Source organism: Papio anubis, chromosome 3 (assembly GCF_008728515.1).
Source record: "Papio anubis isolate 15944 chromosome 3, Panubis1.0, whole genome shotgun sequence".
Taxonomy (NCBI): Eukaryota; Metazoa; Chordata; class Mammalia; order Primates; family Cercopithecidae; genus Papio; species Papio anubis.
In genome coordinates, this window is record NC_044978.1 from 95,993,821 (window position 1) to 96,021,383 (window position 27,563).

Genomic DNA, 27,563 nt, shown 5'->3' on the forward strand with positions numbered 1-27,563 from the left:
AAAAGTGAACTCCTGGAGGTAAAAACTCAACCAGCAGTGAACCTTTTAAAAATCACACTTTAATGAAAGTTGAGCTTTATGATATAATTTTAATATCCTGAATATTATATTGCAACTAACAATGGTGGTATATATTAATTATTCTAAATTCTGCGTTAATATGCCTGGAAAGAAACTACAGTACAACACCAGAAAATGATAAAATAGCCCCTTTAACAGCTCTCTACCAAAATTGCAGCCCCAAGAAATGATCAGCCGATCATTTCTTTCTTTCCCTTTGAAACTTGTAGCCAATTTAAAATAGTACTTGGCTATAAAGTTGTGTTATTTTTCTCCTAATTTATCTTTGACTTGAACTTACTTATAGTTGAAAAGGATCCTCAGAAGTCATCTGGTCCAGGCCTATCAATGTAGGATGATGAGATTGAGAGCCAGCGAGGGGGGGCAGCACCAGGGCCTGCATCTGCCCTTGACATCCAGGCCAGTGTCCTTCACAGAGCCACATTGCCTTTCCCTCCACAAAGCTCTCCTCCCCCTGTAGAATCTTGCTAGAAAAAGACGGTGGGATATACACAAGGGCCAACATGATCATTTCTCTTCTACAGTTGGAATTTTGCCTCAGTATTTTTATGCATAGGGTTTTTGGCCCTCAATGTAAATTTCATTATATAAACAAGTATTGTTGTATGGATTCTTTTAAATAAAGCAGCCACTTTTCCTTGCTTCCTTTTTAAAAAAGGACCTAGTGAGAACAAGATTAAGTGAAGAGAATAGACTAAAATACTATATAATTTTTCATTGATCTGAGACTAGTTATAAGTGTCAGTCCATTGGATATTTTACCTTCTCTGTGATGGAGACAAGCCTGCTGGTTCAAAGGTTGTGCAGAGGCTGGCGCGTGGCATTTGGAGGAGGGTGTGTGTGGGGTTGAGTGGGGCGCTGATCAGCAGCATTGAGGGTCAGGTGAGAGCAGAGACCGTGGATTTGCAGTGCTGTTGTTCTCCACAGAGCAGGATGTGTTTCCAGCATTACAGTCCTGCCTTGATGCAGGAAGGGACAGATTTAGAGTGAGAAGTTTGAGAGGAGCCCTGGTGGAGTGATCGAGGTGAACCAGACAGGATCAAGAAGGAAGCAAAGTTAGGAGAAGCTGCTAGAGAGGAAGAGAAAGGGAGGCCTTTCAGGAAAAGGGGAACGAGTGAAAGGGAAGATGGGAGGAGGCACTGGAGAGGTCACCTTTTCACTTCTTGAAATAAAACCTTAAAGAAGTTGCATGAAGAGTCTTGTAGAGGCAGAACGCTCCAGTGGGAATGGCTTTTACTGAGAGATAATCTTGTGGCAGGTTAGAGAGCAAGTCTGTCAGCCCCTCCATGTACTCTCTTTCCCAGCAGAACAGGCCGACTGCTCTTCTCCAGTGTTTCTGAGGCCATGTTTCAGGAAACTGTAAGCAACCACACAGGTTCAAGCTGGTACACTGTCCTCCTCTCAGTACCACAATGGCCAAACCAGAAATGATTATGGATATTACTCATAGAATTCACCAAGGAAAATTTTGCTAGGTCTTGTGTTCAACAACCCCTGTTATCAGAGAAATTTTGTCTTGAAGCTTAACCTAAATCTCCTGCAATCATTTGGATTCACTTCCTCTTCTGATTTGAGTCAGCCTTTCATTTGTTAGTTGATGTATTCATCCAATTTCCTTCTCCACACAACGCCACCGCCCAAACGTGTGTCCACGTGCACACTCACGCACTCCCCTCACACTTTCCCTCATACTTCATTGTCAATTACAAAGAAAACAGAAGGTAGACCTGGGTCATAGTAAGAATAAGAATATCATGGAGTCATCTAAGCCCACATCTATTACACTGAAAATCTTAGTTTTATCCTTAAGATTCCTCTTTAGTTGTTGCAGAGCGAGGCAAATTTGCTCAGTAGTTATTGGTAGAGCCTACTAGCCTGTGTGTTTCTTCATATCGAAATCTCTCTTCCCTCCTTACTTCTGAGGGAAGCAGCCTGGTAGGCAGTGAAGAGCTCCAGCTTGGAATCAACTTCCTAGCTCAAGTTCCAGCTCTACCGTTTGTTGACTGTATTTAATTCCTTGTGCCTCAGTTTCCTTATTTATAAATTGGGGATTATAGTAATCCCTGTTTACTAATAGAGGTGAAATAAGTTTAAGTGTAAGGCACTTAGAACAGTTTCTAACTTGAAGTAAGTTCTCAGGAAAAGTTAACCATAGAATTAGAAATAATTGTTGAATTCTTCACTGATATTACTTAGGTGTCTGCAGATGTCATTTCAAATAATGACATTTTTTGAGAGTAGTGCTTACAGTAGTAGAATCAGATTGTACCAAATAAAATAATAATGAACTCCTGTGCCAGTTGGCAGATGTTTTCCTTTTGTTTTAAAGAAAGTGTCAAGAATTGAGCTTAATCGATTGCCTTGCAAACATTGTTTTCTCTCAACTAATGTTAGCTAAGTTCTAAGAGCATAAACTCCCATTCAAAAAATTGTTTTGCTATATTTTTGGTTTCATAAACTGAGCCACAATATTTAAGATATGAGCTCTTTACAGCCCTCTATTTTTATCTTTTGTTTACTTAGGTAGCTGGGTTAAGGAGGACTGCATTTTCTCTATGTCTGTTTTTCCTGTGGCCTCAATTGGAACACCATGACACATGTAATAGGTCTTCACTTTTAAGGCCTTTTGATTTCATGTACCAATTTCTGACTTCACCATTTATGTTTGGAATTGTGATTGCCTGTATATTATTTCTTGATTCCAGCTAGTCTCTCTTGAAAATCTTCTGGGTTTTTATTTTTCCTGTTGAATTTTTTTCTTTGTAATTTTAATAATTCAGGGTTCCTCTTTTTCATATGTAAGTCTTAAGCTGTAAAGTTTGGTATAAATTGGAAATACATCTTTTGAAATAGTTAGAGGTCTTTGATTTAACAGATCTGGATACTCAGATGTTTAAAGGTCATTTTTGTAATATATTTATATTTACATGTTTACAGTTAACTATTTTGTTTCAGTTGTTAGGTCATTTGTGTCATCTAAGAAAAAAATGCTTAACTGTCACCTCTTAACAGGAGGACCTGTACAGAAACAGTATTATGTAAACAAAGGCACTGGTTTTTTATTTCATACTAGAACTCTAAATCAGATTTTAATAAAATTTCACTGTTCTTTACACTAGCTGTTATTAGTCTTTAGCTTACGGAGTATATTTATTCCATTTATAAAACATAACGTAGAATATTTAGAGTAGGATCCTTTGGTTTTACAGCTGTACTATATCATTCTGTAACTTCTATTTTTAATCTACATTAAGGAAGACCACAAAGTAGAATCTAGTTGTATATTGTGGGGGATTGATATGTCTTTCATGTATAGAGCCTGTTCAGTTCGTATTACTATTTGAAAAATGACACAAAATTCTTTTTATCTTAGTAAATTAAAGTTTATGAAATACATTCACATTTTGGGTCAAGAGGTGGGTAGGGAGAGATGTTTTCATTTCCTTCTCCTTTAACCTTGATGGGCCTTCTGGGGATGCTGGTTGGCTCTTGGCAGGCTCTCAAGGTACCTTCTGTCTGATTCTGACCTTGGGATGCAGGAATCTATTGGTCTGCCCCTTGCTCCTTGGTGCTCCATGAGCAGAGGGTCACAGGATTGGTGCTGACAGCGTACAATTTTAATTTCTTACAAAGAGCTTTTGGATGTCTTCACTGTACTCCTTGAATTTGTTATGGTGATTTTTTTTTTTAAATGCCTATAAAGTCGATGGCTGCCTGATAGCATCCTGGGAGATTCATTTTACTTTTAATTGGGAACTCTTTTGCAGAGAATGTCATTAGGATCATTGTTGTAGAGAACCCCCTGCGAGTTTCTCCAATTTTGATGTTTATTAGATGTTTGCTGTGGGAGCTCTCGACTCTTGTTCCCGGGAATTTTGAGTGTTTCCAGTCATGGTCATTTGCACATAGCCACAAGTCCACTCACAGGCAATGTTGGTTATCAGTGAGATGCCACTGTTCAGATTGTGAGTGCATCCATAATATCTTTCTCTTATTTGCTAGGCCGAAGATGGTGTTAGTGATTGAGAGCTGCTGGCTGGCACCCTTGCAGAGCAGGAGTAAGTGAGTGCTGTTCAGCTTTCCAGTCCTGTGAGTCTGATGCCTTTCCTCCATGTTTTGGCATCACTGCCAAACATATGCATTGAAATCCTTCATGATCATCAGTTTGTCAGATGATTATATTGTTGCAAAGAGTCTGTCCAGGTCTTTTGTATCTTTTTTTTCTTTTTTGTCACCTTAGTGTATGTCCATTGTGACGGGGACGTAGGCATTGATGATGATGATGGAAGAAGGCACAATATATATCACAACAAGACTAGAGATTTGGGGTTTAGTGAATGATTACAAACTCGGCAAAGGGAAAACTTTTCCAGAGCGCCAGTGTCGTCAGCCCAGTGCTGCATGAGCTGTTGTTCAACAAATGGACTTTGGCCCAGTCCTGTGGTGCCGCGTGTGTTTCTCAACAGTTTACTCGTTTATCTTGTGGATTGCTTCATAGTATGGTGTGCTGTTGCCATCTGCCACACCTGTGTTACAGGGTAAGAGGAAGTTTTGCATTTGCTTGCACGGTGCATCACAGAAGTGTAAGCCCTTGAAACACAACAAATCAATGCAGTTTGGCTGGCAAAAGGCAGGCAGTCTCTAGATGACCTCTTCTCCTGTCCTCTTCTCCATTGGGAGTGCGTACTGCAGCCCTGAGCAGGACAATACATATGGCCAAGGGGCAGGCAGAGAACCCTGTGGAAAGGAGGTCCCACCTGTTTGCATAGAACTGTGGAACTGAGATACACCTGCCCTCATCAGAATTAAGTTATGTGACCTCTGAAAGAAGATTGATGCGGAGCCATCTGACCTGGTCTATTCATGGACAGTCGTTACACTTCACAACCTAGACCAAAAGGCCAGATCTATTGCACATCTTCCTTAGGCAACAAGTTTCCTTATCTTCATCTACCTTGATTGTTGTTGTTAAGTGAGGCCCTTACATTTGCTGTATAAAGTCCCAATTCAGGGTCATGGCTAGAAATGGTGTGCTAAAGAGTACCTCACTGTTAAGAGTCCTTGCAGTGATGATTTATTTTATCAGGAGGTATATATGGCTGCATATGTGGCTTAAGGTGGTGGTCACAGCATCATCCCTTAATTTGAACATTTAGATTCCACTCCACTGGACTAGCCAGGCACTTTCTCCCTTTGTAGAAAAATACTTTTACAAATTTCCACTGTAGTTAAGATACCATATGAAAACTAGCTTTGGATATGTAAGGTACGCTTATGGTCCCAGGCCCTCTATTCCTTTCCATGGAAACTGACCACTTGTAGTTCTGGAATGGAAGCATATAAGAAGGACGGGAATGAGAAATTAGGATCCTTAATTGCAAATGTAAGTGGAATGAGCTTACCCTGCTCATATTTAGGTTTATGTTCTTATCTTTTTTCTGGTGTCCTTACGGAATGTTGTCTTTCACTTGGTTACTAGTTAGGTGTATTCTACTAGGAAATTTACATCTTAGAAATCTATCTATCCATCTGTCTATTGAAGGACTGTATTGATAGACTTCCTGCCTTCCACCAGAGTGGGTAGATGAATATATCCTTTGATTTAGAGAGACACTTCAGAGCCCCCAGCATTTGGTATGAGCTGAAGTTAATTCCAGCATGTTTAGGTTCAAGAAAAATATTTATCAATGAAATCAAATTGTTGAAAAAAATATTTTTATTAAGGAAACCTGATTCCTAATCATAGGCATCAAAACCTTTAAGCTCCGTTAAGTTATGTTAAAGGCTTTATGGTCAACAATTAGGATTTTGATAATTATCATAAATGTCAAACATGCAAGTGATTGACTTACAAGTTTTTATTAATCCCATGAAAAGACTGTAGAAACTGCTACAACATAACTAATTGATTTTGCGTTAGGATGATCATTCAGTTGACATAAATCTTTCTCACAGTAAATTTATATAATATCGCAATGCAGAAGCCTTCCATTGTGTTTGACTACCTCCCCTCCCCAACCTTAGTGTGGATGCAGGGTCTTTAAGGTGTATGATAAATGAGCTGTTTACTAATTTCCTGTTGAAGTGAATACACATTTGCAATTATTGGAATTTATTATTTGGGGGCATCTGGCTCATCCTTGTTTTTGTTTGTTAAACAGGAAAAGGACCAGCGCAGCCTAGACATAAACACTGCCAAGTGCATGTTGGGACTGTTATTAGGAAAAATCTGGCCCCTTTTTCCAGTTTTTCACCAATTCTTAGAGGTACCAAATTGTTGTTTTATGAAATGTATGTTTGCTTGCTTAGAACTACCAAATAATTTTATTTACCCATTGTATGTAATTTTTTGTTTGTTGTACTTTTCTGTCTATGTGGGAATTATGGTGACATAATTGCTGTCAGTCAGCAACTACCTGTCTTCTTGGAGTGCATCTGTGTATGCGTTTAATGTTGTGTTGCTTCATTCCACATTAAAAATGCATCCAAAACAGCCACAGCTCTGTCCTTTTCTCTCTTTTCTCATCCCCATTTTAAAGCTTCACTTTTGTTTATATTTTCTGTTCTTTGTAACAATAGAAAAAGAAGATTTACTTTCTTTTGACTTTAGATGAACTTCCACTTTTATTAAGCAGAGGTTTAAAAGACAGTCATCTGCCTTCTTACCAAAATTAGTTTATAATCTGTTCTTATCTACTCTTATCACCAAGTAACTTGAGGACCTTAGATCAATCTAAGTATTAGGCAAACTGACAATATCTCCTTCAGTTTAAATTGTCTTCAGATCAGTATCAAAACAGTCCAGCACTTTATTCCATCATTGTTTGTGGGCTTTAAGTATTAATGATCAGAAATTCTGAGCTACTGGTTTTGTTGAAGTGTCATTTTGTGGGACCTGGAAGTATATGGGATACAAGTTTGAGTTACTTGGGTTGTCATATATGGCATCCTCCTTTCCCTCCCACCCCAAGCCCTTCTAAAAACGGTCCTTTGTTTGCAAGGATGAGGGTGTTGGGTCTTTGAGAAAATGCTGGGCTGTATGATGACTCTGGCTTCACTCTTGAATAATCTTTCTCACAACTTACTTTATGTAATAGTCCAGAAAATTTTAATATCTGATAGGATTCTTTGAGAACTGTTATTAAAATTTTCTTTTAACATTACTAACTGGGACTCCTCAAAAATTTAAAAACTTGTTTTACGTAAGTATCTGTTTACCCAGTAGTCCATGTCGACATATAATCTGTTCTGATTTCTCTGACAATCCGTTGAGATGAGTTATCATTATTTGGAAAAATAAATAGAAATAGTTTCCTGTTCTCAGAGAGTTTAGCTGGATTTGCACCTGCGTGTAAAGAGTCTTAAGCTGGAAGACCTGGCCTGGAGGAAATCTGACTTTGCATAATTCCAGGTGCATCATCAACTGTTTCAGAACTGGTTTTTGCTTTTACTTGCTTAGAAACTTAAACTTATAGTCTGTGCTTTGTTCTCTTATATTAGTCTGCATTTTTCTTTAAAAAAGACAGTATTCCTCTCATTTCAGCTTTTCTTGTGTTTGCATCCTCAAAACCATTGGCCCAAATCTCTTTGCTTTTTATGTACTTGTATTGTTTTACTATGTTTCTGATTTTAGTGGGGAGGATTTAAAAATCATTGGTTCTGGATTTTATTTATGAATCTTTGTACAGGGATACTGTATTTTTAAATAGATACATGGCAAAGTTCTTGTCCAAGAGGAATAGAAAAACTATTTCACAGCTATTCTAGTTTCTTTTATGATCAGATTCCAGTTTTGAATTATTAGAACAGTAATTTTTTTCTGTGACAAGAATACCTAGTTTTGAGACCACTTGCAGCACTTACTGGTCTCATCAAGTAACCTGCTGCTGCGTGTGCTTTAAGCCAAAGGCTTGGCCATGGGCAGTGCTGGTTATGTCAGGGGTTATATTAATGGGACCTACTCTTTATTTAGCACTTACTTTGTGCCAAGCACTGAATGAAGTGTTTCACATAAATTAGTAAATCATCTCTTTTAATTCTTACAATATCTTTATGAAGTAGATGTTATCCCCATTTTATATAAAACAGCTTTTGCAGTTTAGAATTTTCACTTCTGGGGATGTATAATCATGTTATTTTGATGTGCTTTCCATTTTGTATTGAGACCCTATAATATTTTTGTAATGACAATTGTCATCTTAAATTCAACTCTTACTCTCCCTCACCATCCTCCTAGATTGGTGCTTAACAAACCTCAAATGCAAAGAGTTAACCTTACATGAACTTAAATGTTGATTCATAGAGCAATTGAAACCGTCCCATTTTTTCAAGTGTCAGTAATTCATATTACTTTTCCCTCCATCAGCAATCAAAATACAAAGTTATTAATAAAGACCAGTGGTGCAATGTCCTAGAGTTTAGCAGAACGATTAATCTTGACCTCAGCAACTATGATGAAGATGGAGCATGTAAGTACTGCCGCTACCCTTCTGCCATTCATGTACCTTTCTATATCATCTTCATTGGGAAAAGCCTCGGCTACATCATTATTATTATTATTATTATTACTACTACTACTACTACTACTACTACTACTACTGTTTCTCTCTTTCACTCCAGGGCCAGTTTTGTTGGACGAGTTTGTGGAATGGTATAAAGACAAACAGATGTCCTAGGACTTTATGCATAGCAGCGAGAGAGTCACTGTTACCACAGTTATGTCACCCATTAGCCATAAATTGCTGTTTGTATCAAAGCGCATGCTGCTTTTCTTGCACTGTTTCCCTTTCGCAGGAACATGTTGGTGTTTGCTATTGAATTGGCCAGCTCTGCTTGCTGTGTGGCATTGTTCTCTTCAAAGGCTGCTTTGCAGTTTGTATTTACACTACAGATTGGTGAATTTGCCAATGTCCTCACTGTGATTATGTGTATATTGCTGTTTAAATTTTGTATATGTGTATAAAAGGAAAAACCTTCACCTAGAGATTATTTCTGAAAAATGTATTGTAAAAATAATTTTGTGGCATTTCTAGTCCCTTTTTTGAATGAACCAATTATACTTTATTTGGTCTCCTATGTAGCATATCAGAAAACACGACAAAACTGTTACCATGAACAAACATTGCCAGAATTAACCTTACTATTTAAGAGGCCAACTTCTGGAAGGAGGTAAGAGTCATAACTTTTCAGAGGCATATGCCAAATATCATTTGGTATATTTAACAATATTAGTGTTCTAAAATGATGAAAGTTATAATTATTTGAACATATAGATATGTAACATGCCACAAATTATTTCCACCACACGAGGTATATAAGTTGTTTATTTTTTAGTGTTAAAACTATAGTAGCTTGAATGTAGGTACCAATGAACAAACTCAAATTGCACCTCTTTTCTTAAAAGAATGGGATTTAAACTCTTGTAAACATTCTTTAACTTTTTTGTTCGTTTGTTTTCTTTTTTTCCTTTTGCATTCTTCTAGCCAGTGATTGATCTGCTAATGCTTTCTTTGCCACTCTAAGTAAAATTTATTTTGCCTCCTCAATGAAAACCTCATGGTTTTGCTGGCTATTTATAACTGCATCACACTTCTAGTTGTGGCTTGAATTTTCAATTAAGCTTTCATGGTGTGTAATTTTCCAGCCTTTTGAGAAAACAAGCATACTATAAGTGAGAGCTGTTTTGTTTTCTGTTTTGTTTTCCTTGTTTGTTTGTTTCATGCTAGGCTTTTCCTGGCAGCATGTCCATTGCAGGCAGTGGACAAGAAACCACCAGCATTGAGCTAACCCAGTACATGCTAGGACCTGTCCTAGAGGGGCCACTTTTCATTACCTGAGTTATTTGTACAGAAGGGTGATGGCCATTATTTTTGTGGATGAGGAAACAAGAATAAACAGAATGGTAGTTTTAGGTTTGTATTTTATGTCTTTTTTTTTTTTTTTTTTGCCATTCTTGAGGAAATATAGAGATGACATTTTCACCCCAACTATCTGGTGCTATTGAATGACTAATTCAGTCCCTAAAGTTCTGTGAAAACACAAAAGTCTAATGATTTGAGTGAGTGGTGCATTTGAAGAAGTAAATGCTGTCATCAGCAAGATCCGTGATTTAAGCATGTGATGATTGGAAAAGGTTTGGGTTATTTGGAAGTCTGGCTAAAAATTCTTGTGGGTGACATGTGATCCTTTAAATGGCATTAAGTGAATAAAGCACACAGACAATGCTACTCTTGACCACTATTTTACCATTTCTTTGCAAACAGTGTTCACATTTTCATATTTTTTCCCTAACTAACCCACCAAAGAAAGAAATTTTGTATGTATATACAGTGCGTGTGTGTATACAAAATCATGATATAGTAGAATGCAACGACTTTTTCTACCAAACGAAAGGTTTTATTTGCTGTGAAATAAACCAGAAGTTTAAAAAACCCTGTAGTGATTAAGCATACGTAACCACTCCTTGTTTGCAGATTCACTTTCAACCTTAAAAATTAATACCAGTTTGCATAAACCAATATCTGAAAAGAATAGAACATGTTGATGGCAAGCAACAGCTATTAAAACTGATGTGATGGATGCATTTGTTTTGCAGTGGTGGCTGGCCTAGGCAGATTTGGATCTGTGAATTGATTCATTTTCAAAATCATTCCATAAAGTTAAAAAATTACACTTTAAAGGCAACAGGTCATACAGTTCTTTAAATTTGATCAACTGTAGCTTTATTTAAAGCAAATGTAAATCATAGATGGAGTTATTTTAAACATTATGCTAGAATATAGATTTTTTTTTAAATGCTAATAAGCACAGTTAATTCTAAAATGAGAGGATTGTTACAGGAGGGAGATGTTACAGTTACTCCACAATCAACATGTTGATGGTAGGGAAAAAACTGTATAAAAACTATTGCATTATGTATGATAAGAAAGTAAGTATTCCAAAGGGATAATCTTGCATATTAAGAAAGCTCCAAATAATCTTTAAATTGCCTTGAAAAATAAACCTCTGTGACCGCAGAGTGGCAGAGTGCTTACCCTTGGTTTTCTTGATTTTATATAGTTATTTCTAAGGGGAGAAAAAGGGGTCAGAGTAATACATTTTCTTAACAACCTCTCTTAAGTTGCACAAAATTGAACAATCATCAATAACTTATTTACTGGCTACTGTTGAATAAATTAGGGTGCCTTCATCTGGGTTTTCTTTAGTACCTAAGTCTACAAACCTTTCTCTTTTTCTATTGTGTTTTGAACTCCGCATTGCAATACTCTGTTGTCATGGAATACAACCTTTAGATGTTTGCTGCTGAAGTAGGTCAGAAATTTTATTACTTGATTTGCCCCAAACATCCACTGTAATGTTACATGCACCTTTTTTGAAGCATGAACTCTGAATTACGTTTTTATAAATCTGACTAGACAAACCTAGATTCTGGTTTCACAATAGATTTATTTTGTCTCTCACTCTCCATTTTAACAGTGCTTTTGAAGTTTATACAGAAAGCTTTAAAAGTTAGTTTGTGTCCTTAGTTTTTATTATTACAACTGCTAAAATACCTCTGTAAGCCTTATCCTTTATTCCTTCATATGTTGTATAATAAATGTATACATTTCATTGACCAACTAAAATGTTGGGTGTCTGTAAATGAGACCAAAACGTGGGTTGCTTTTTTCATAAAATAATTTCTATTGGGGGTTACTGTTCAATGGCAGCAGGTAACCTATAACTGTGAATGCTTCATGTCGTCGGTATTTGCATTACATTCATAAAAGTGTGCAAGTCCTGTGACTCCCAGCTTATGCCACCTAACTTGAGTAAAGCAAACTGGTTTTAGGTTTCAATGAAATTGATGTAAAATGATATCCCATAAATAAAAATTATTTGTGTTTGGTTTCAGAACAGATGTGTAAATTTTTTCTTCTCTTCTGACTTTCTCTTCAAAAACCATTTAAGGTAGTCTTTAAAGCATTTTTCATCCTTTTTTGTTTGTTTTGTCCAATTTTCTATTGAAAATTTCCAAAGCTACAATAATATAATGAACATCTGTGTACCTGTGACTTAGATTTTTCAGTTGTTAACATTTTACCGTATTTCCTGCCTTACTCTTGTGCTATACATGTGTGTGTACTTCTCACTTTCTGTAAATAGATTCTGAGAATAAATTACATTATGACACTTCACACTTGATATTTTGGAATAAGGGCATTCTCCTATGATGCATGATACAATGATACAGTGATCACGCTCAAGAAGTTTAATGGTGGTACAATACTATAATAAACTGTGCAGATTTAAATATCCCCATTTGTACCAGTCATGGTCTTGATAGCTGTTATCTTTTTAATCCAGGGATAAGCATTGTATTTAGTTGTTACACCTCTTTAGTCTCTTCCAATCTAGAAACAGTATTTTAAATGTTTTGATTAAAGATAGTGCAGTCACTCCTTAGCCAAATCGTGATTTTTTAAAAACCCACCGTGTTTTGTATATTTTTACACATTGAGCTAAGAAGAATTAAGCACATACTGTGGGCCACAAGCCAGGCAGGAATGACCACTTTTACTGCCCTCAAGGCTGCCACCCAATTGATCTGTATGTGTGTATTAGCCCTGGCTACCCCTTTCTAAAATTGTCTTACACTATACTAGAATGTAAGCTTTCTGAGGGAGGACCTCTGGCCATGTAGTAGATGGCCAGAAAATGGAAGGAAGCAGATAACAGAATTTCCTCTCTGGGCAAAGAATTGTCAGGACCTAAGAAACATGTAAAGATTAGAAAATCCAAGAATAAATCGAGGATGATTTTTATTTTTATAAGCTTGAAAGCAAGAGAGAGGAAGTAGAAAATAAGATTCCTTAGAATCCAGGTGCACACTGTTAAAATTGTCAATGTGGATGATTCTTTAAACCATAATTTGGGCCAAAAGCTGAGCATCACGCCAAGAAAATACCTCTGCTTCTAGACATCAAGAGAGGTGGAGATAAAGGAAAAAGCTTAATGCCAAATTGATAGCAGTGAGAGGCAACAAACCTTAGGACAGGGAATTCTTAACTTGTGGCAGAGCAAACAGTAGAAACTCATGAGACATGTTATCCAGTAATAGAAAATAGGAACATGAGATTTATTCCACTGGACAGTACTAGGACTCTACATGTATATTCATGGGAATTGAAATAAAGTTCTCCGGTGTAATTGGAACAAGATAGACTGAGGAGAGAGTAAGCCACGAATGCTGGCTCAAGACAAAAAACCCAGCAGAAATGAATTGCAGACATACCCATGACGGAAAAACTTACACAAGATCACTCTAAAGGAAAGACATTGTTAAGCCCTTTGAAATGATGGGGTGGAGAGGAAAGTGAACTGAAAAAATGAAAAACACCCACAGGAAGAAATTGAAGACGATTGGCTCAACCCCAGGGCTACCGAAGTGAGGAAGAAAGTTGGCTGTTTGCAGACAGTGACTTTCTTAATTTGTTGAGCATACATGAAGGCAGGACATGCTTTTTCTATGGTCACTGGTTGCATCAAATAGAAATGAGTTATTGGAATGTTACCTCCAAATCCTTACATGAAGAGTAAGCAAAAGATGAAAGCTTTTGATTCCTTTACAAAAGAATTGCTTTTGGGACTTTACTATAGCTAGAAAAAAAAAAAAAAACCTATCACGCGAGGAAGTAACACATCAAGCTTTCTGGCCCGGTAAGGCAGAAGGTAATTCAAAATCGGCATGTTCACCACTTTTGGCACGTTCAGCAGAAAAATGTTTAGCTTTTTCTCTGCCAGAATTTGTTCCTAGCATTTATTTCCAGTTGCCTTAACAAAAAATAAAATCATCCCATGTATATAAGTACTTGCTTAGAAATCATGGTGAATTAGTACGTAGGCTATGCCGAGAATAATAATTGGAAACTGAAAAACAAAGATTGACTATAGTAATTAAATGGAAACTTTAAAAACCATCATTTAAAATATGAATCTCTTCTCCAATAAGTGTATTCGGTCCTTTGAAAGAAATTCCTTTGCAATCACTCTCTGAAGAATATAGATTGTAAAGAATCCTGGCTGTGAGAAAGGAAGCTGAAAAGGGTTTGTTTTTCCCTCTGACACTTTGCAGCAGAGACATCTCAGAATTGCCTAAGTGTGAATATCTAAAATTACAAACTAGTGTTCTCTAGAAATCTTAGGATACATGTGTGATGGTATAGAAAGCTACAGCTGTACTCATTACCAGTGAAATAATTCATGAAAAAGTTTTGGGCCAACTTTCAATAGCATGTTGAAAGTCATTGCATTTTCTTTGTCTCTACTTGCTTATTGTTCATTTTAGCTTCATTACCTGTAGTGACTTCTATGTATCCCATTGTAAGAGTAGGGCCTGGACAAGGTTTGTAATCCTATCACATTTCCAAAATTATTGAATAAAGTAATAGATGCCTTCTAGCAGCCTGTTCTGTGTGTCTGTGTTCTGTGTGTCTGTGTTCTGTGTGTCTCAAAGTGCTCATAAATCCTCCAAGTCCTTATTTTGCCTACATCAGGTTTTCAGATTCTCAATATAATCATTGTATCAACAAACTTTAATTGTGTGTTAGGCAGAATTCCTATGTGAAATTGGTAACAGAGGCATTAAAGTTTACAAGAGTGCATAGAGGAAACTGGAGTAAAAAATCAAGAGACTGAAGAATTAGGAAAGACCTATGAATGGGAGGCCTTATGCCCACTGAGTGTCAGTGCCTTTAGACACTTAGAAATGGTAGACCAGAAACACCAACTGGGCTAGAGCTGAGAGTTCCTTTTGGAGAGTATGGTATAATAGGGAGAGATCAGGAATCGGTGTGATGCCACATTGCATACTCATGGATCTGGTTTTGTTGGTGCTCCAACACCTGGATGGGTCAGCAAGCTCTAATGGATTTTAGAGATGTAGTCAAGAAGACCAGTTGGTTGCTTATTGACATCATTTAGCTCCTTTGAGAAAAAGTGTCCAGCCAGTGTGCTTTATACTGACCTCCTTGAACACCTTTCAACACTTAGGTGAAGTATGTAGAGGAACCTGAAGTAGAATTTAAGTAACTGGTCTAAAGTCAACATAGCTGGAAAGTTGGAAAGCTGAGGTTGAAGCTAAAGTCCGTCTCCACCCCAGCGCCTTGGGGAGCCCCAAGAAATAAACAAAAGTCTGACAAGAGCTAAGAAGATTGAGTTCTGTAGGTCTGTATGCTGTCTGGCTCATTCAAGGTCTCCTAGTGCCCTTTACAGGAAATCCCCTCTCTCCAACCCAAGGCCCTGGCATCCAGTGAGTTCTAATTTTTTCTCGTTTGCTGGGATGTCATATAAATGGAATCCTATGTTATGTAGCCTTTTGTTTTTGCTTCTTTCACTTGTAATGCTTTTCGGATTTAGCCATGCACCATTGATTCATTGCTTTTTATTGCTGAGCAGTGTTCCATTGAATGGATGTGCTATGAAATGTTGGTGGACGTTTGGATTATTTCCAGTTCAGGGCAATTATTAATATTTTTGTGGACATACGCTATTATTTCTCTAGACCATTTTGGGATCAAATAGGATTGCTGGGTCAAAGGATAAGTGTATGTTTAATTTTGTAAGAAATTGCCAAGCCATTTTCCAAAGTCATAACCATTTGGCATTTCTATCAACAATGTATGAAAGTTCTAGTGGCTCCCTATACCCTCATCAGCATTTAGTATTTTCAGTTTTTAAAATTTTAGCCATTCTCATAGGTATGTACTGAATGCTTTCTGACTTGCAAAATACATCAAATACATAGTGATGAGCAAATTAACCCAGGGTTGGTAAGCTCATTTATGGTTTGAGCAAATTCAGTTTTTTATAACAAACATACTCTGCAGATTAACCGAATAAACACAGTATCCTGTGACATGTTTTACAAGGTCTGTAGTAACATGTTTCCCAGCTAATGGTTACAGACAGTCTGTTACTTCAGAGTATAGTAGTTGAGTATTTTGGAATGTTTCTTGCTCCTTTTCAGCTCTTGTGAAGAAGAGCTATAATTTGATAACTAGAGATTGTCCACATAGATTTCAATGTAAATAAGATTTTATATTCACCTATCTGGTCCACTTTGTTCACTGTGTCCTTGTAGCCTTCTCTTCCTCATTGGCTCACTCATACATATTTGGAATTCAAAGGCTGTCACTAAAATTCTTCCTTCTTTAGTTTTGGAAAACTTCTAAGGATAGATCCATTTCGAGAGGCTTATAATTATATTTCACAGTTGACAAAGTGCTTTTTACATAGTCTCATTTTAGTCACACAACCACCCGATGAGGTAGATTTTATTATTTTCATTTAACAAATGAAAACAAAAAAACAAAGGGGTTGCAGAGTTCCAGTGACTTATTCAAATTCACACTTAGTAACTGAAAGAAGTATGCCTGGAGCCTGCATCTTCTAGTTCTGAATCCTATGTGCTTGCTTCCATGCCACCCCAACCCCATGCCCTGTGCTTTTGCAACTTTCCTCTGTGATTAGTGCTAAAAGCCATAGGCCAAGTGAAATGTTGAAGGCCAATTAAGGATGGCCAGGTCTAGCCCTGACATCCTGGAAGCTGCGTTTGGCTCCACTAGGCCCTACTTTGAAAGAGCTTTGGAGGATCTCATTGCTGCTCTGAGGAGACGAAGGGCAACATCACTCAAAGGAGTAAAGGAAATGCACAAGGCAGCCCTCAGTATAGTCTGGCCGAAGCCATCTGGGAGCCAGCACAGAAATCTTGACAGCCAAGTACTCAGCAGGCAGGAAAGCAGAAGGTGAGCCCTGGAGGAACTGACTGTCAGGCAGAGGGTTAGGGACTAGGGATAATACCTGGTCCCCGCTCTTAAGCTTAGACCCATGGAGGAGCTCTGAATGGTTGTACCCTGTTAAGTCAAGCTTAGACAGGGGATTCAAAGGGTGCTGTGAGGCAAGGTGGGAGGTTGGAGAGTAATAGAACCAATAGTGCTTGCGTGTGTTTGTACCATATGTGTAGGTATGTACCATATGTAGGTAGAGGGTGGGGTTATTAAGGAATTAGCTTATGCAGTCATGGAGGCCGAGAAGTCCCAAAATCTGCAAGCACCCATAAGTTCCAGTTTGAATCTGAAAACCTGAGAACCAGGAGAACTGGATGTAGTTCCAGTTGAAAAGCCAGCAGACTCAAAACCCAAGAAGAGCCAATGTTTCAGACCAAGTTTGGTTGCAGAAAAAGATTCATGTTCCAGCTCAAGCAGTCAGGCAGGAAAGGTTCCCTCTTCCTCTACTCTTTTCTTTTCAAGTCTTAAATTGAGTGGATGAGACCCATCCATATTATTGAGTGCCATCTACTCAAGTCTGCAGATTCAAATGTTAATGTCATTCAGAAACATCCTCACAGATAAACCCAGAAAAATGTTTGGGCAAATGTCTGGGCACTCCATGGCCCAGTCATGTTGAAACACAAAATTAACTGTCACAAGTCCACCCTTTGTCAGTTTGGAACCCATACACATCTCCTTAAACCATAAACTCCAAATAAAGACAATAACAATGTCGTAATTTCACTTCACGATAACAACTACCTTGCATACAACTGAAAACACACCAACTCCTTTCCCAGAAGAGAAGATGAGGTATTTGAGTGATATTTACTCTTCTCCATAATATCCCATTACTTAAATAATATGATATAAAATTAATACTTAAATGTTATTATATCAATACATCTATCACAAGGTAAGAGAATAAGAGGAGGAAGAAAACAAACATATAGAGTGTGTTAGGGACTGAATGTTTATGACTCCCCAAAATTCATGTGTTGAAATCCTAATCCCCAATGTGATAATATAAGGCCGTTTGGAAGGCACTATGTCATGAGGGTGGGGTCTGCAGGAATGTGATTAGTGCCCTTACAGAAAGAGACCCCAGAGAGCTCCTCAACCTCTTTCTGCTATGTGAGGATATAAGGACAAGTCAGTAGTCTACAACCTGGAAGAGGGCCCTCACCAGAATCCAGTCAAACTGGTACCATCTCAAACTTTCAGCCTCCAGATCTGTGAGAAATACATTTCTGTTGTTTATGAGGCACCCAGTCTATGGTACCCTGTTACAGCAGCCTGAAGTAAGACTAAAACTGACACAAAGATCCATGACAAGATAGGGAAGAAATACTCATGAGAATTAGTCTTCATTCCTCTTACTAGTCATGTGGTCGTAGGTAGTACTTGTGACTGACTACTTTTTTCCACTACCCATGCTTTATTCCCTTTGCCTTAAGCAAGCACCTTAGCTGGTCATGGTTCTTTACCTGTCAGGGTGACCCAGTCTATTTCTGAGGGGTCTTAGCCACTACTTGGCTAAGTCATCTTGCCTGGATTGAGTTGTACTTTTCCATTGATCTTAATCACAGGACTTAGTAATACTAAGATGCTTTAGGGGATCTTCCATGTTTCAGACATACTCTTCCTTTCCTCCATTCTGGAACAGAAGTATAATTCCTCCTTGGTAGGCAGGATCAGTCACCCTAGCTGACATTGTAACTCCCTTCTTTGCCTGTCGATTCAGAGACATGGGGAATCCAAAGTGGCTCAGTGGCAGTCTTAACTGTCAGTTCAATGGAATCGTTGTTCTGTCTCCTGATGGAAGCATTCCTCCTTTTGGCACAAAGATCTCTAGTACAGCAGAGCAAAGGGCACAGGGACAGGAAGCAAAAATTTTGCTAGTGGATCACTAGTGTGGTAGTGATTTGTGCCACTCCCATTTCCACCCCTTGATTCCTAGGCCAGTGAATCCATGTTATGGAAGAAACAATACCATATATATAGGATGCTGATTCAGAAGATATAACCCTTCTGAAGAAGCTTGCCCCAGTCCTGCAAGGTACTGTGCCCACTTTGTGTCTTCAAAAGGCCACTCCATGATTCTATCAAGACAGCTGCTTCAGGGAGTGAATTCCATGAGCATGAGTTCATTGCTGCACATCTTTGCCTGTGAAATGAGTTCCTTGATCAGAAGCAATGCTGTGTGGAATACCATAACAGTGGATGAGGCAATCTGTAAGTCCATGGATGGTAGTTTTGTTAGAAGTATGCAGGGAAGGCCAATCCATATCTAGAGTGTCTATTCCACTAAGAACGAAATGGTGTTGTTTTCTTGATGGGAAGTCGTCCAATGTAATCAACCCATGGGCAGGTAGCTGACTGATCACCCTGGGAATGGTGCCATATCAGGGACTCTCAATGTTGGTCTTTGCTGCTGGCAGAGTGGACACTCAGCAGTGACCATAGCCAGGTCAGCTTTGGTGAGTGAAAGTCCATGTTGCAGAGCCCATGCACAGCCTCCATCCATGCCACCATGGCTACTTCATTCATGAGCCCACTGGCAATGACAGGGGTGACTGAGGAAAGAGGCTGACTAGTCTCAGAACAGTCATCTATCCACTTATTCATGTCCTCCTCTACCAAGGTCACCTTTTGGTAATAGCACACAACTCCCATGTTTTTTCCCCATTCAGAGACATCTAACCACATCCCTCTTCCCCATATTTCCAGGGGAAATAAGTTGGTTGCCAGTTTTCCAATCATGTTCCTTCCAAGTCCCTGACCAGCAAAGCCATTGGCCACAGTCTATGAATCGGTATATCACTGGCTATTGCTCCTTCCAAGCAAAGTGAATAATCAGGTACACTGGTTGGTGTTCTGCCCACTGGGAGGACTTCTGTCCACCACTGTCCTTCAGGGATGTCCCAGAGAGAGGCCATAGTGCTGCAGCTGTCCACTTTCTTGTGGTGTCTGCATATTGTGTGGGATCACCTGTACACCAGTCCTGAATCTTCCTCTGTCAACTGATCATAGGGTACCCCCCCATGAGGCCTTGGGTAGAGGCTGGAAGAGAGAAGGCAGTGTAGCAGGAGTGTGAAGCATGGGCATTTGTCACTTCACGTAACTTACGCTATCAGGGCCTACTCAAAGCCAGTCTCCCATATACACCACTTACATTTGAAGATGGAGTACCTCTGTGTACACTTAACTTTATGGCTTGGTGGGACAGAACACCAAGTTCATGATGGACAGTCCAGGTTTCATGGTAATGTGTTAACCATTCTAGGTTTCCTAAGGCCCACTAGCAGGCCAATAGTGTTTCTTACAAAGGAAGTAGGTGGTGTTGTACCTCTTTCGGTTGCAGGAGATACTAGATGCAAAAACTTATCTTCCACTTTAGGAAGACATCTCAACAAGCCTCACACCACAAGACCCTGAAACATTTCACCAAGATAGAAGTCTCCTAAAATTTTGTTGAATTGTTTTCTGATCTTTGGCACACAGATGTCTTGCCAGTAAGTCTAGAGTAATTGCTACTTCTTGCTCACTAGGTCCAATCAACATAATGTCCTCGATGTAATGGACCAGTGTGATATGCTATGGAAGGGAAAAGTGATGAAGAGCCCTGCAAACTAAATTATGACATAGAGCTGGAGAGTTTACATACCTTGAAGTAGGACAGTGAAGGTGCATTGCTGACTTTGCCCACTGAAAACAAACAACTTCTGGTGGAGATTATTGGCAGGGATGGAGAAAGGAATTTATCAGATCAATAGCTGCATATCAGATACCAGGTCCATGTTTCAGACAGCCAACCAAACAAACTGTTAGAGACCTGCATTAGTCAGGGTTCTCTAGAGGGACAGAACTAATAGGATAGATGTATATAAAAAGGGAAGTTTATTAAGCAGTATTGACTCATACTATCACAAAGTTAAGTCCCACAATAGGCTGTCTGCAAGCTGGGGAGCAAAGAAGTGAGCCCAAGTTCCAAAACCTCAAAAATAGGGAAGCCGATAGTGCAGTCTTCAGTCTGTGGCTGAAGGCCCAAAAGACCCTGGCAAATCACTGGTGTTAAGTCCAAGAGTCCAAAAGCTGAGGAACTTGGAGTCTGATGTTTGAGGGCAGGAAGTATCCAGCACAGGAGAAAGAAGAAGGCTGGATGTCTCAGCAAGTCTGCTCTTTCCAACTTTTGCCTGCTTTATTCTGGCAGCTGATTAGATGGTGCCTACCCAGATTTAGGATGAGTTTGCCTCTCCCAGTCCACTGACTCAAATGTTAATCTCCTTTGGCAATACCCTCACAGATACACCCAGGAACAATACTTTGCATCCTTCAGTCCAATCAATTTGACACTCAACATTAACCATCACAAGACCTAACTCCCAGAACTGCAACATTAAATGCAGAATCTCTGCCTAGTGGGGCTGTCAATCAGACACCAGAGAATGTGTTTTATGTCACCCCACAAAATGGGCTCACAGGCTCCAGCCCCAAACTTAAATTGACAAATCTAAAAGGCTTTGGACTTTGGATTCCTCTGACCTTGAGGATTTCTTCCTCTGTACAAGCTGCTGACACAACTCCACTTTGGGCATGCCTTCTGAGAAAAAAAGGAGTCCCAGCAAAACCATGTCTACTGGCTCGAATCATCATGTATCCTTGAATATTTGCATATACTTTGCATTGTTTATTAGGTGAAGGGATGGTAAATAAAATGGAAGTTTCCATAGTTAAGTCCCCATTCCCACCAACCTTCAAAATCATTTGTGTTAATTTACTTAAGCAATGAAATCACATCTGGTACAGCAGCTGCAATTGCAATCACCACCTGGTTAAACTTATGATAATCCATTGTTATTCTCCAATATCTATTGATTACTTGACCTCCATAATCCCCTACTGTGACCGGTGAGCCACAAATATAGATATTTCGGGTCTTCTGGAATTAGTGTCAGTTCAGAGTCAGAGTCCAGTAGTCCCACAGATGTTTGATTATTTCCTTTTTTTCAATGCAGTTATCCTGGTAAAAGACCATAGCTCTTTTGGGGAAGACTAGGAGATTAATAGTGTAATTTTTTGTTTTGTTTTGTTTTTTGGTTTTTGTTTTTTGAGATGGAGTCTCTATCACCCAGGCTGGAGTGCGGGGCGTGATCTCGGCTCACTGCAACCTCCACCTCTGGGATTCCAGCAATTCTCCTGCCTAAGCCTCCTGAGTAGCTGGGACTACAGGCATGCACCACCATGCCTGGCTAATTTTTTAGTAAAGATGGGGTTTCACCATATTGGCCAGGCTGGTCTCAAACTCTGGACCTCATGATCCACCCACCTCGGCCTCCCAAAGTGCTGGGATTACATGTACATGTGTGAGCCACTGCGCCCAGCCTTAATAGTGTAAATTTTTGACAGTGTACTGGAGTCCTTCCTCAAAGGGATTTAGTGTCGCCTTTATTCAAGGTGTTCTGGGTCTGTCACTAGGGTTAATATTGAATTGTTTCACTCCCTTTTCTACTCTTTGACTCCTGGACCCATGAATCCTAGTTAGCTGAAATCTGGGGGTTGATTGAGTAGCTGTCATTCTCTGTTTTTATGATTCAGGTTAGATTTTTGTTTACCTGACCTGGAAGTTTTCTGCTTATACAGATGAGGTAAGAATTTAGTAGGTTCTTATCTATTTCACTTCTAGGCACACTGTGATCAACTAGTCAATAGCAGAAGTTAGTGAGAGTCAGACTATTCTGATTGCTTCTCTGACTCTGTTGTTCATTATGGTTACCAGGCCCACCTACCTTTAGTCCCTGCCCCACCACTTGGCCCCTGCCTCCCTGGGATCCAATTATTCCCATTGCATTTAGGTTTCCCAATTCAGTGGCTGTAGTTCCCATAGTGAGGTCCCATCTACAGAGAAGAGCAATCACAAACTTTTTCAAGAATGTTAGGCTCCCCACACGAATTCATTTCTCATGTTATTGATGAAAGGTATGATTTCTGAATCCTCCCAGGGTGAATGACTATGTCTTAAGTAACAAATCCATTCTAACATATCAACCTCCCTAAACCTTTGATTCCCTTCCTCTGCATTAAACCAGGGCAGGTAGGACACTTCCAGATTGCTCACTGTGGGCCATCTTTTGGTCCATGTTTCAGATACCCAACCAAACCAATTTTTAGAGCTCCTTCTAACTCCCAGAACTGCAGCATTAAATGCAGAATCTCTGCTTAGTGAAGCTATCTCAGTAAATTTAACCTGATCCTTCTGTTCCTTCCACTTCCTTCTGTTCCTTCCACCATTAACCCACACCTTTTTTTTTTTTTTTTTTTTTTTTTTTTTTTTTGAGACAGAGTCTCCCTCTGTTGCTGTTTTGAGACAGAGTCTCCCTCTGTTGCTGAGGCTGGAGTGCAGTGGCGCAAACTCGGCTCACCGCAACTTCCGCCTCCCAGGTTCAAGCGATTTTCTCCTGCCTCAGCCTCCCAAGCAGCTGGGACTACAGGCATGCACCACCAGCCCCAGCCAGTTTTTGTATTTTTAATAGAGATGGCATTTCACCATGTTGACCAGGCTGGTCTGAAACTCCTGACCTCAGGTTATCCACCTGCCTCAGCCTCCCAGAGTGCTGGGATTACAGGTGTGAGCCAAGGTGCCTGGCCCCCACACCCTTAATATCCATTCCCACACATTCCCCAGATGTCTAGCTGTATAAATTAGAAAACTGGAGTCGGTTTTTTGGAGTGTAGCTCACATCCTCATGGGTCACATTTTTAAGTCTCCTTTATGGGCCCACTGGGACTTGAGTCTAGTTATAGGTCTAGAAGCAAAGAGGATTGGTAGGGATGGGTCTTGAGGAGACTCAGCATTGTGTTGCATGGCAACTGCCTCAGGAGAGAACATGGTAGTTTCTTCAGTCACTGCAGGGTTTATTTCCTCAGTCAGAGGTGAAAACACCAGTGCCACTGGGGATGGGGAGACTGCCTGTACTGGGGATGAGGAGAAATCTTACACTCCAGAAAAGACTCATCAGAATTTTGATGAGTCTTCAAACTCACTGATGAAACTCAGTGTTCCCAGCTTCATTCATCAAGGTTATCCCACATGTCACTATTCCAATTTGTAGGATCTCATTGTTTCCTAATCCCAATCTACTTTAACGGTAGACACTCTGCAAGGCTGGGAGTTCAACTTGTTATAATTCAGCCAGTTGCAGGATGAGATTCTGCATGTGATTTGATATTTCAATCATCTCAGCCTTGCAGCTACAGAAAATAAGGGTCTCTTTCAGGAAACACACAGAGCCTTCAGATCATTTATATGGCACTTGAGCTGGAATACAAATCCCTGAGCTTTTTTTTTTTTTTTTTTTTAACCACGTTTTCCAGTGTCATTAAGAGCAACCAGCCAACCTTAGCATATTCATTAATTTTTGAAAAATGTTGGAAAGTATCATATACACAATCACCCAGCTTCTTGCTTCTCATAAGCAGTGGATTAGGAGTATCCAGTGCAGGTATCTTGCATATCTCTATTGCCAGATTACAACATGGACAATCAGAGCTTTCTTTACTACTAGAAATATATTCATTAGCATATTTAAATCTAATCACAATAGAGAGCCGATTCTAGAAACTACAGAACCAATTCAGAAAACACTCTTTAAAAAATTCTGTTCCTCTAGACCCACTCCTGGTGCCAAAATCTGTACTACTCAGGATTCTCTAGAGAAACAGAACCAATAGGAGACTATATATATATATACTTTATATATAGTTACAATGTTAGACCATATATATGTACACATATATATGTGTGTATATACATATAGTCTAATATTCCAATCTCCCATATATAAATACATATATTTTATATAGAGAGTTATTTTATATATTTTTTTATATATGTATATATAAAGAGATTTATTTTAAGGTATTGACTTCCATGATCCTTGAGACTGAGAAGTCTCACCATCTGCTATCTGTAAGCTGGAGACCCAGGAAAGCTGGTGGTATAGTTTGAAAGCCTGAGTGCTGAAGAGCCAATGGTGTAGATTTTGGTCTAGGTCTGAAGGCCTGAGATCCAGGAGTGCTGAAGGTAGGAGAAGATCCACATCCCAGTTCAAGTTGTCAGGCAGAGACAGCAAATCCTTCTTTCCTCCACTTTTTTCATCTACTCAAGCTCTCAATGGATTGCATCATGCCTCCCCACATTGGAGAAGAAAATTTGGTTTACTCAGTCTACCCATTCAAATGCTAATATATTTTAGAATAACCACAGATACTTCCAGAAATAATGTTTTACCAGCCACTTGGCCATCCTGTAGCTCAGTCAACTTGACCCAGAATTTACCATCACAGGTCCCTATCGTCTTTATGACTTCATTTAACTTTAAACCTCCCTAAAGGCCCTGTCTCCAAATATAGTCACATTGTGAGTTTTGGCTTCAACATATAGATTTCAATGGACATATTTTAGTCTATAATGGAGGGAGAATGGAGAAGACGGTAGAAAGTCCAAGGAGAGAGGTGAAAGTTTGGAAATGCCCCTGAAAAGAGTAAGAAAAGATAAGGAGGCCGGGCGCGGTGGCTCACGCCTGTAATCCCAGCACTTTGGGAGGCCGAGACGGGCGGATCACGAGGTCAGGAGATCGAGACCATCCTGGCGAACACGGTGAAACCCCGTCTCTACTAAAAAATACAAAAAACTAGCCGGGCGAGGTGGCGGGCGCCTGCAGTCCCAGCTACTCCGGAGGCTGAGGCAGGAGAATGGCGTGAACCCTGGAGGCGGAGCTTGCCGTGAGCTGAGATCCGGCCACTGTACTCCAGCCTGGGCGACAGAGCGAGACTCTGTCTCAAAAAAAAAAAAAAGAAAAGAAAAGAAAAGATAAGGAATAAATCTAATTGCCCAGACAGAAATAAAATGGAGAATTGAGACTAGGTATGTAACTATGGTACAGAATGAACTTATGAATTCAGAACCTGGACATTAGGTGAAGGTGACATGAGCTGATAGGCTCCAGTCCAAAACCTAAATTGGCATTAAAGGCAGGAGGATTTGGGCTTTGAACTCCTCTGGTTTAGAAAATGTTTCCCTCTGTACAAACTGCTGAGACCACCTAACTTTGAACATGCCTTCTGAGGAAATAAGGAAGTCACAATGAAACAATGTTCACTAGTTCGAGCCATCATGTATGTATGCTTGAATACTGCATATACTTTGCATTGTTTACTAGGTGAAGGGATGGTAAACAAAGTGGAAATTTCCTGAGTTGAATTGAGCTCCTCTTCCCACCAGTCTTCAAACTCATACCAGCCCTATGTCCAGCACAGTCCTTGCAGAATGGTCAGTAGGCTTGGGCAGAATGACCTCATTTGTAAGAAAGAGCATGGAAAGGCTGAGGCCAGCATGAGAAACTTTCTAAGTTTTTGGAGTTGTGTAGTCTAGTTGGTAACTCTCCATAGTTTTTGAGCTGCAGGCCCAGTGAAAGTTGGGCATCTGTGGGATTATTCTGGGGCACTGGAGGGGATGACCTGGTGGGTTAAAACAGAAGAGTGGGACAAGGTTCATGCTAAATCTTAGCACTGCAATACCAGGAATACAAAACTTCTCACTAATTTGGAATAAACATCAAAAGAGGTCAAATTCTCCCAAGGATACAGTAAGCCTTAGGAAACGAGATGCTAAGGTAGAAAGACACTGTATGACCACTTAGGTAAGCAGGACTCACCTAGTGGTACCACCAGTTTCCTCCCTTGGATCATCTCCAGGGCTGGATTCTCACTTGGCAATTAGGGGATCCTGAAGGGTGTTCTGGAGGATAGAAAGTGAGGGAAACCAAGAGTCTAACCAGGTAGAAGACAACCACTCCTATTGAGAGGTGACAATGTGCTAGCAGCCCTCACTCTCAGTGCCTCCTCGGCCTGGGCATCCACTCTGGTGGCACTTGAGGAGCCCTTCAGCCCACCACGGCACCGTGGGAGCCCCTCTCTGGGCGGGCTGAGGCCGGAGCCTCCTCCCTCTGCTTGCAGGGAGGTGTGGAGGGAGAGGCACGGGCGGGAACCCTGGGCTGTGCTGACGGGCCAGTGTGAGATCCGGCGGGTGCGGGCACTGGCTCGGGGGGCCCAGCACACGGAGCGGGCCGGCTGGCACCACCAGCCCAGGGCAGTGAGGGGCTTAGCACTTGGGCCAGCAGCTGTGGAGGTTGCGCCCAGTACCCCAGCAGTGCTGGCCCGCCGGGGCCGCACTCAAATTCTCCCTGGGCCTTAGCTGCCTCCCTGCAGGGCAGGGCTGGGGACTTGCACCCGCCATGTCTGAGCTCCTCCCTCTGCAGTGGGCTCCCCCGCTGCAGCCTGAGCCTCCCCGACGGGCGCCCCGTCCTGCTCAGTGGCACCCGGTCCCCGTGGACAGCCCAAGGGCTGAGGAGTGCAGGCACAGCTGGCGGGCAGCTCCGCCTGCAGCCCTCCTGCAGGATCCACTGGGTGAAGCCAACTGGGCTCCTGAACTGGATGGGGACTTGGAGAACTTTTATATCTAGCCAGAGGATGGTGTGTGCACCAATCAGCACTCTGTCTAGCTCAGGGTTTGTGAATACACCAATTGGTACTCTGTATCTAGCTAACTAGCACTCTGTGACTGTGTCTAGCTCAAGGATTGTAAACACACCAATCAGCACTCTGTCAAAATGG

The 27,563-nt window shown here is 40.2% G+C and overlaps 1 protein-coding gene across 13 annotated transcripts in view; it reads left to right on the top strand.

Moving 5' to 3' along the window:
* Positions 1-12,373, top strand: part of DCUN1D4 (defective in cullin neddylation 1 domain containing 4) — an 89,265-nt gene extending 76,892 nt beyond the window's left edge. For 9 of the 13 annotated variants that reach the window (XM_009207119.4, XM_017958824.3, XM_017958832.3 and 6 more), the window contains 3 exons: positions 6,243-6,347; positions 8,447-8,549; positions 8,701-12,373. In XM_009207119.4, the coding sequence (XP_009205383.2) occupies positions 6,243-6,347; positions 8,447-8,549; positions 8,701-8,756 (264 nt within the window). In that variant the 3' untranslated portion in view covers positions 8,757-12,373. The remainder of the gene's footprint in view (positions 1-6,242; positions 6,348-8,446; positions 8,550-8,700) is intronic. The other 4 variants (XM_017958836.3, XM_017958826.3, XM_017958828.3 and 1 more) reach the window with 4 other exon arrangements.
* The last annotated feature ends 15,190 nt before the right edge of the window (positions 12,374-27,563 follow it).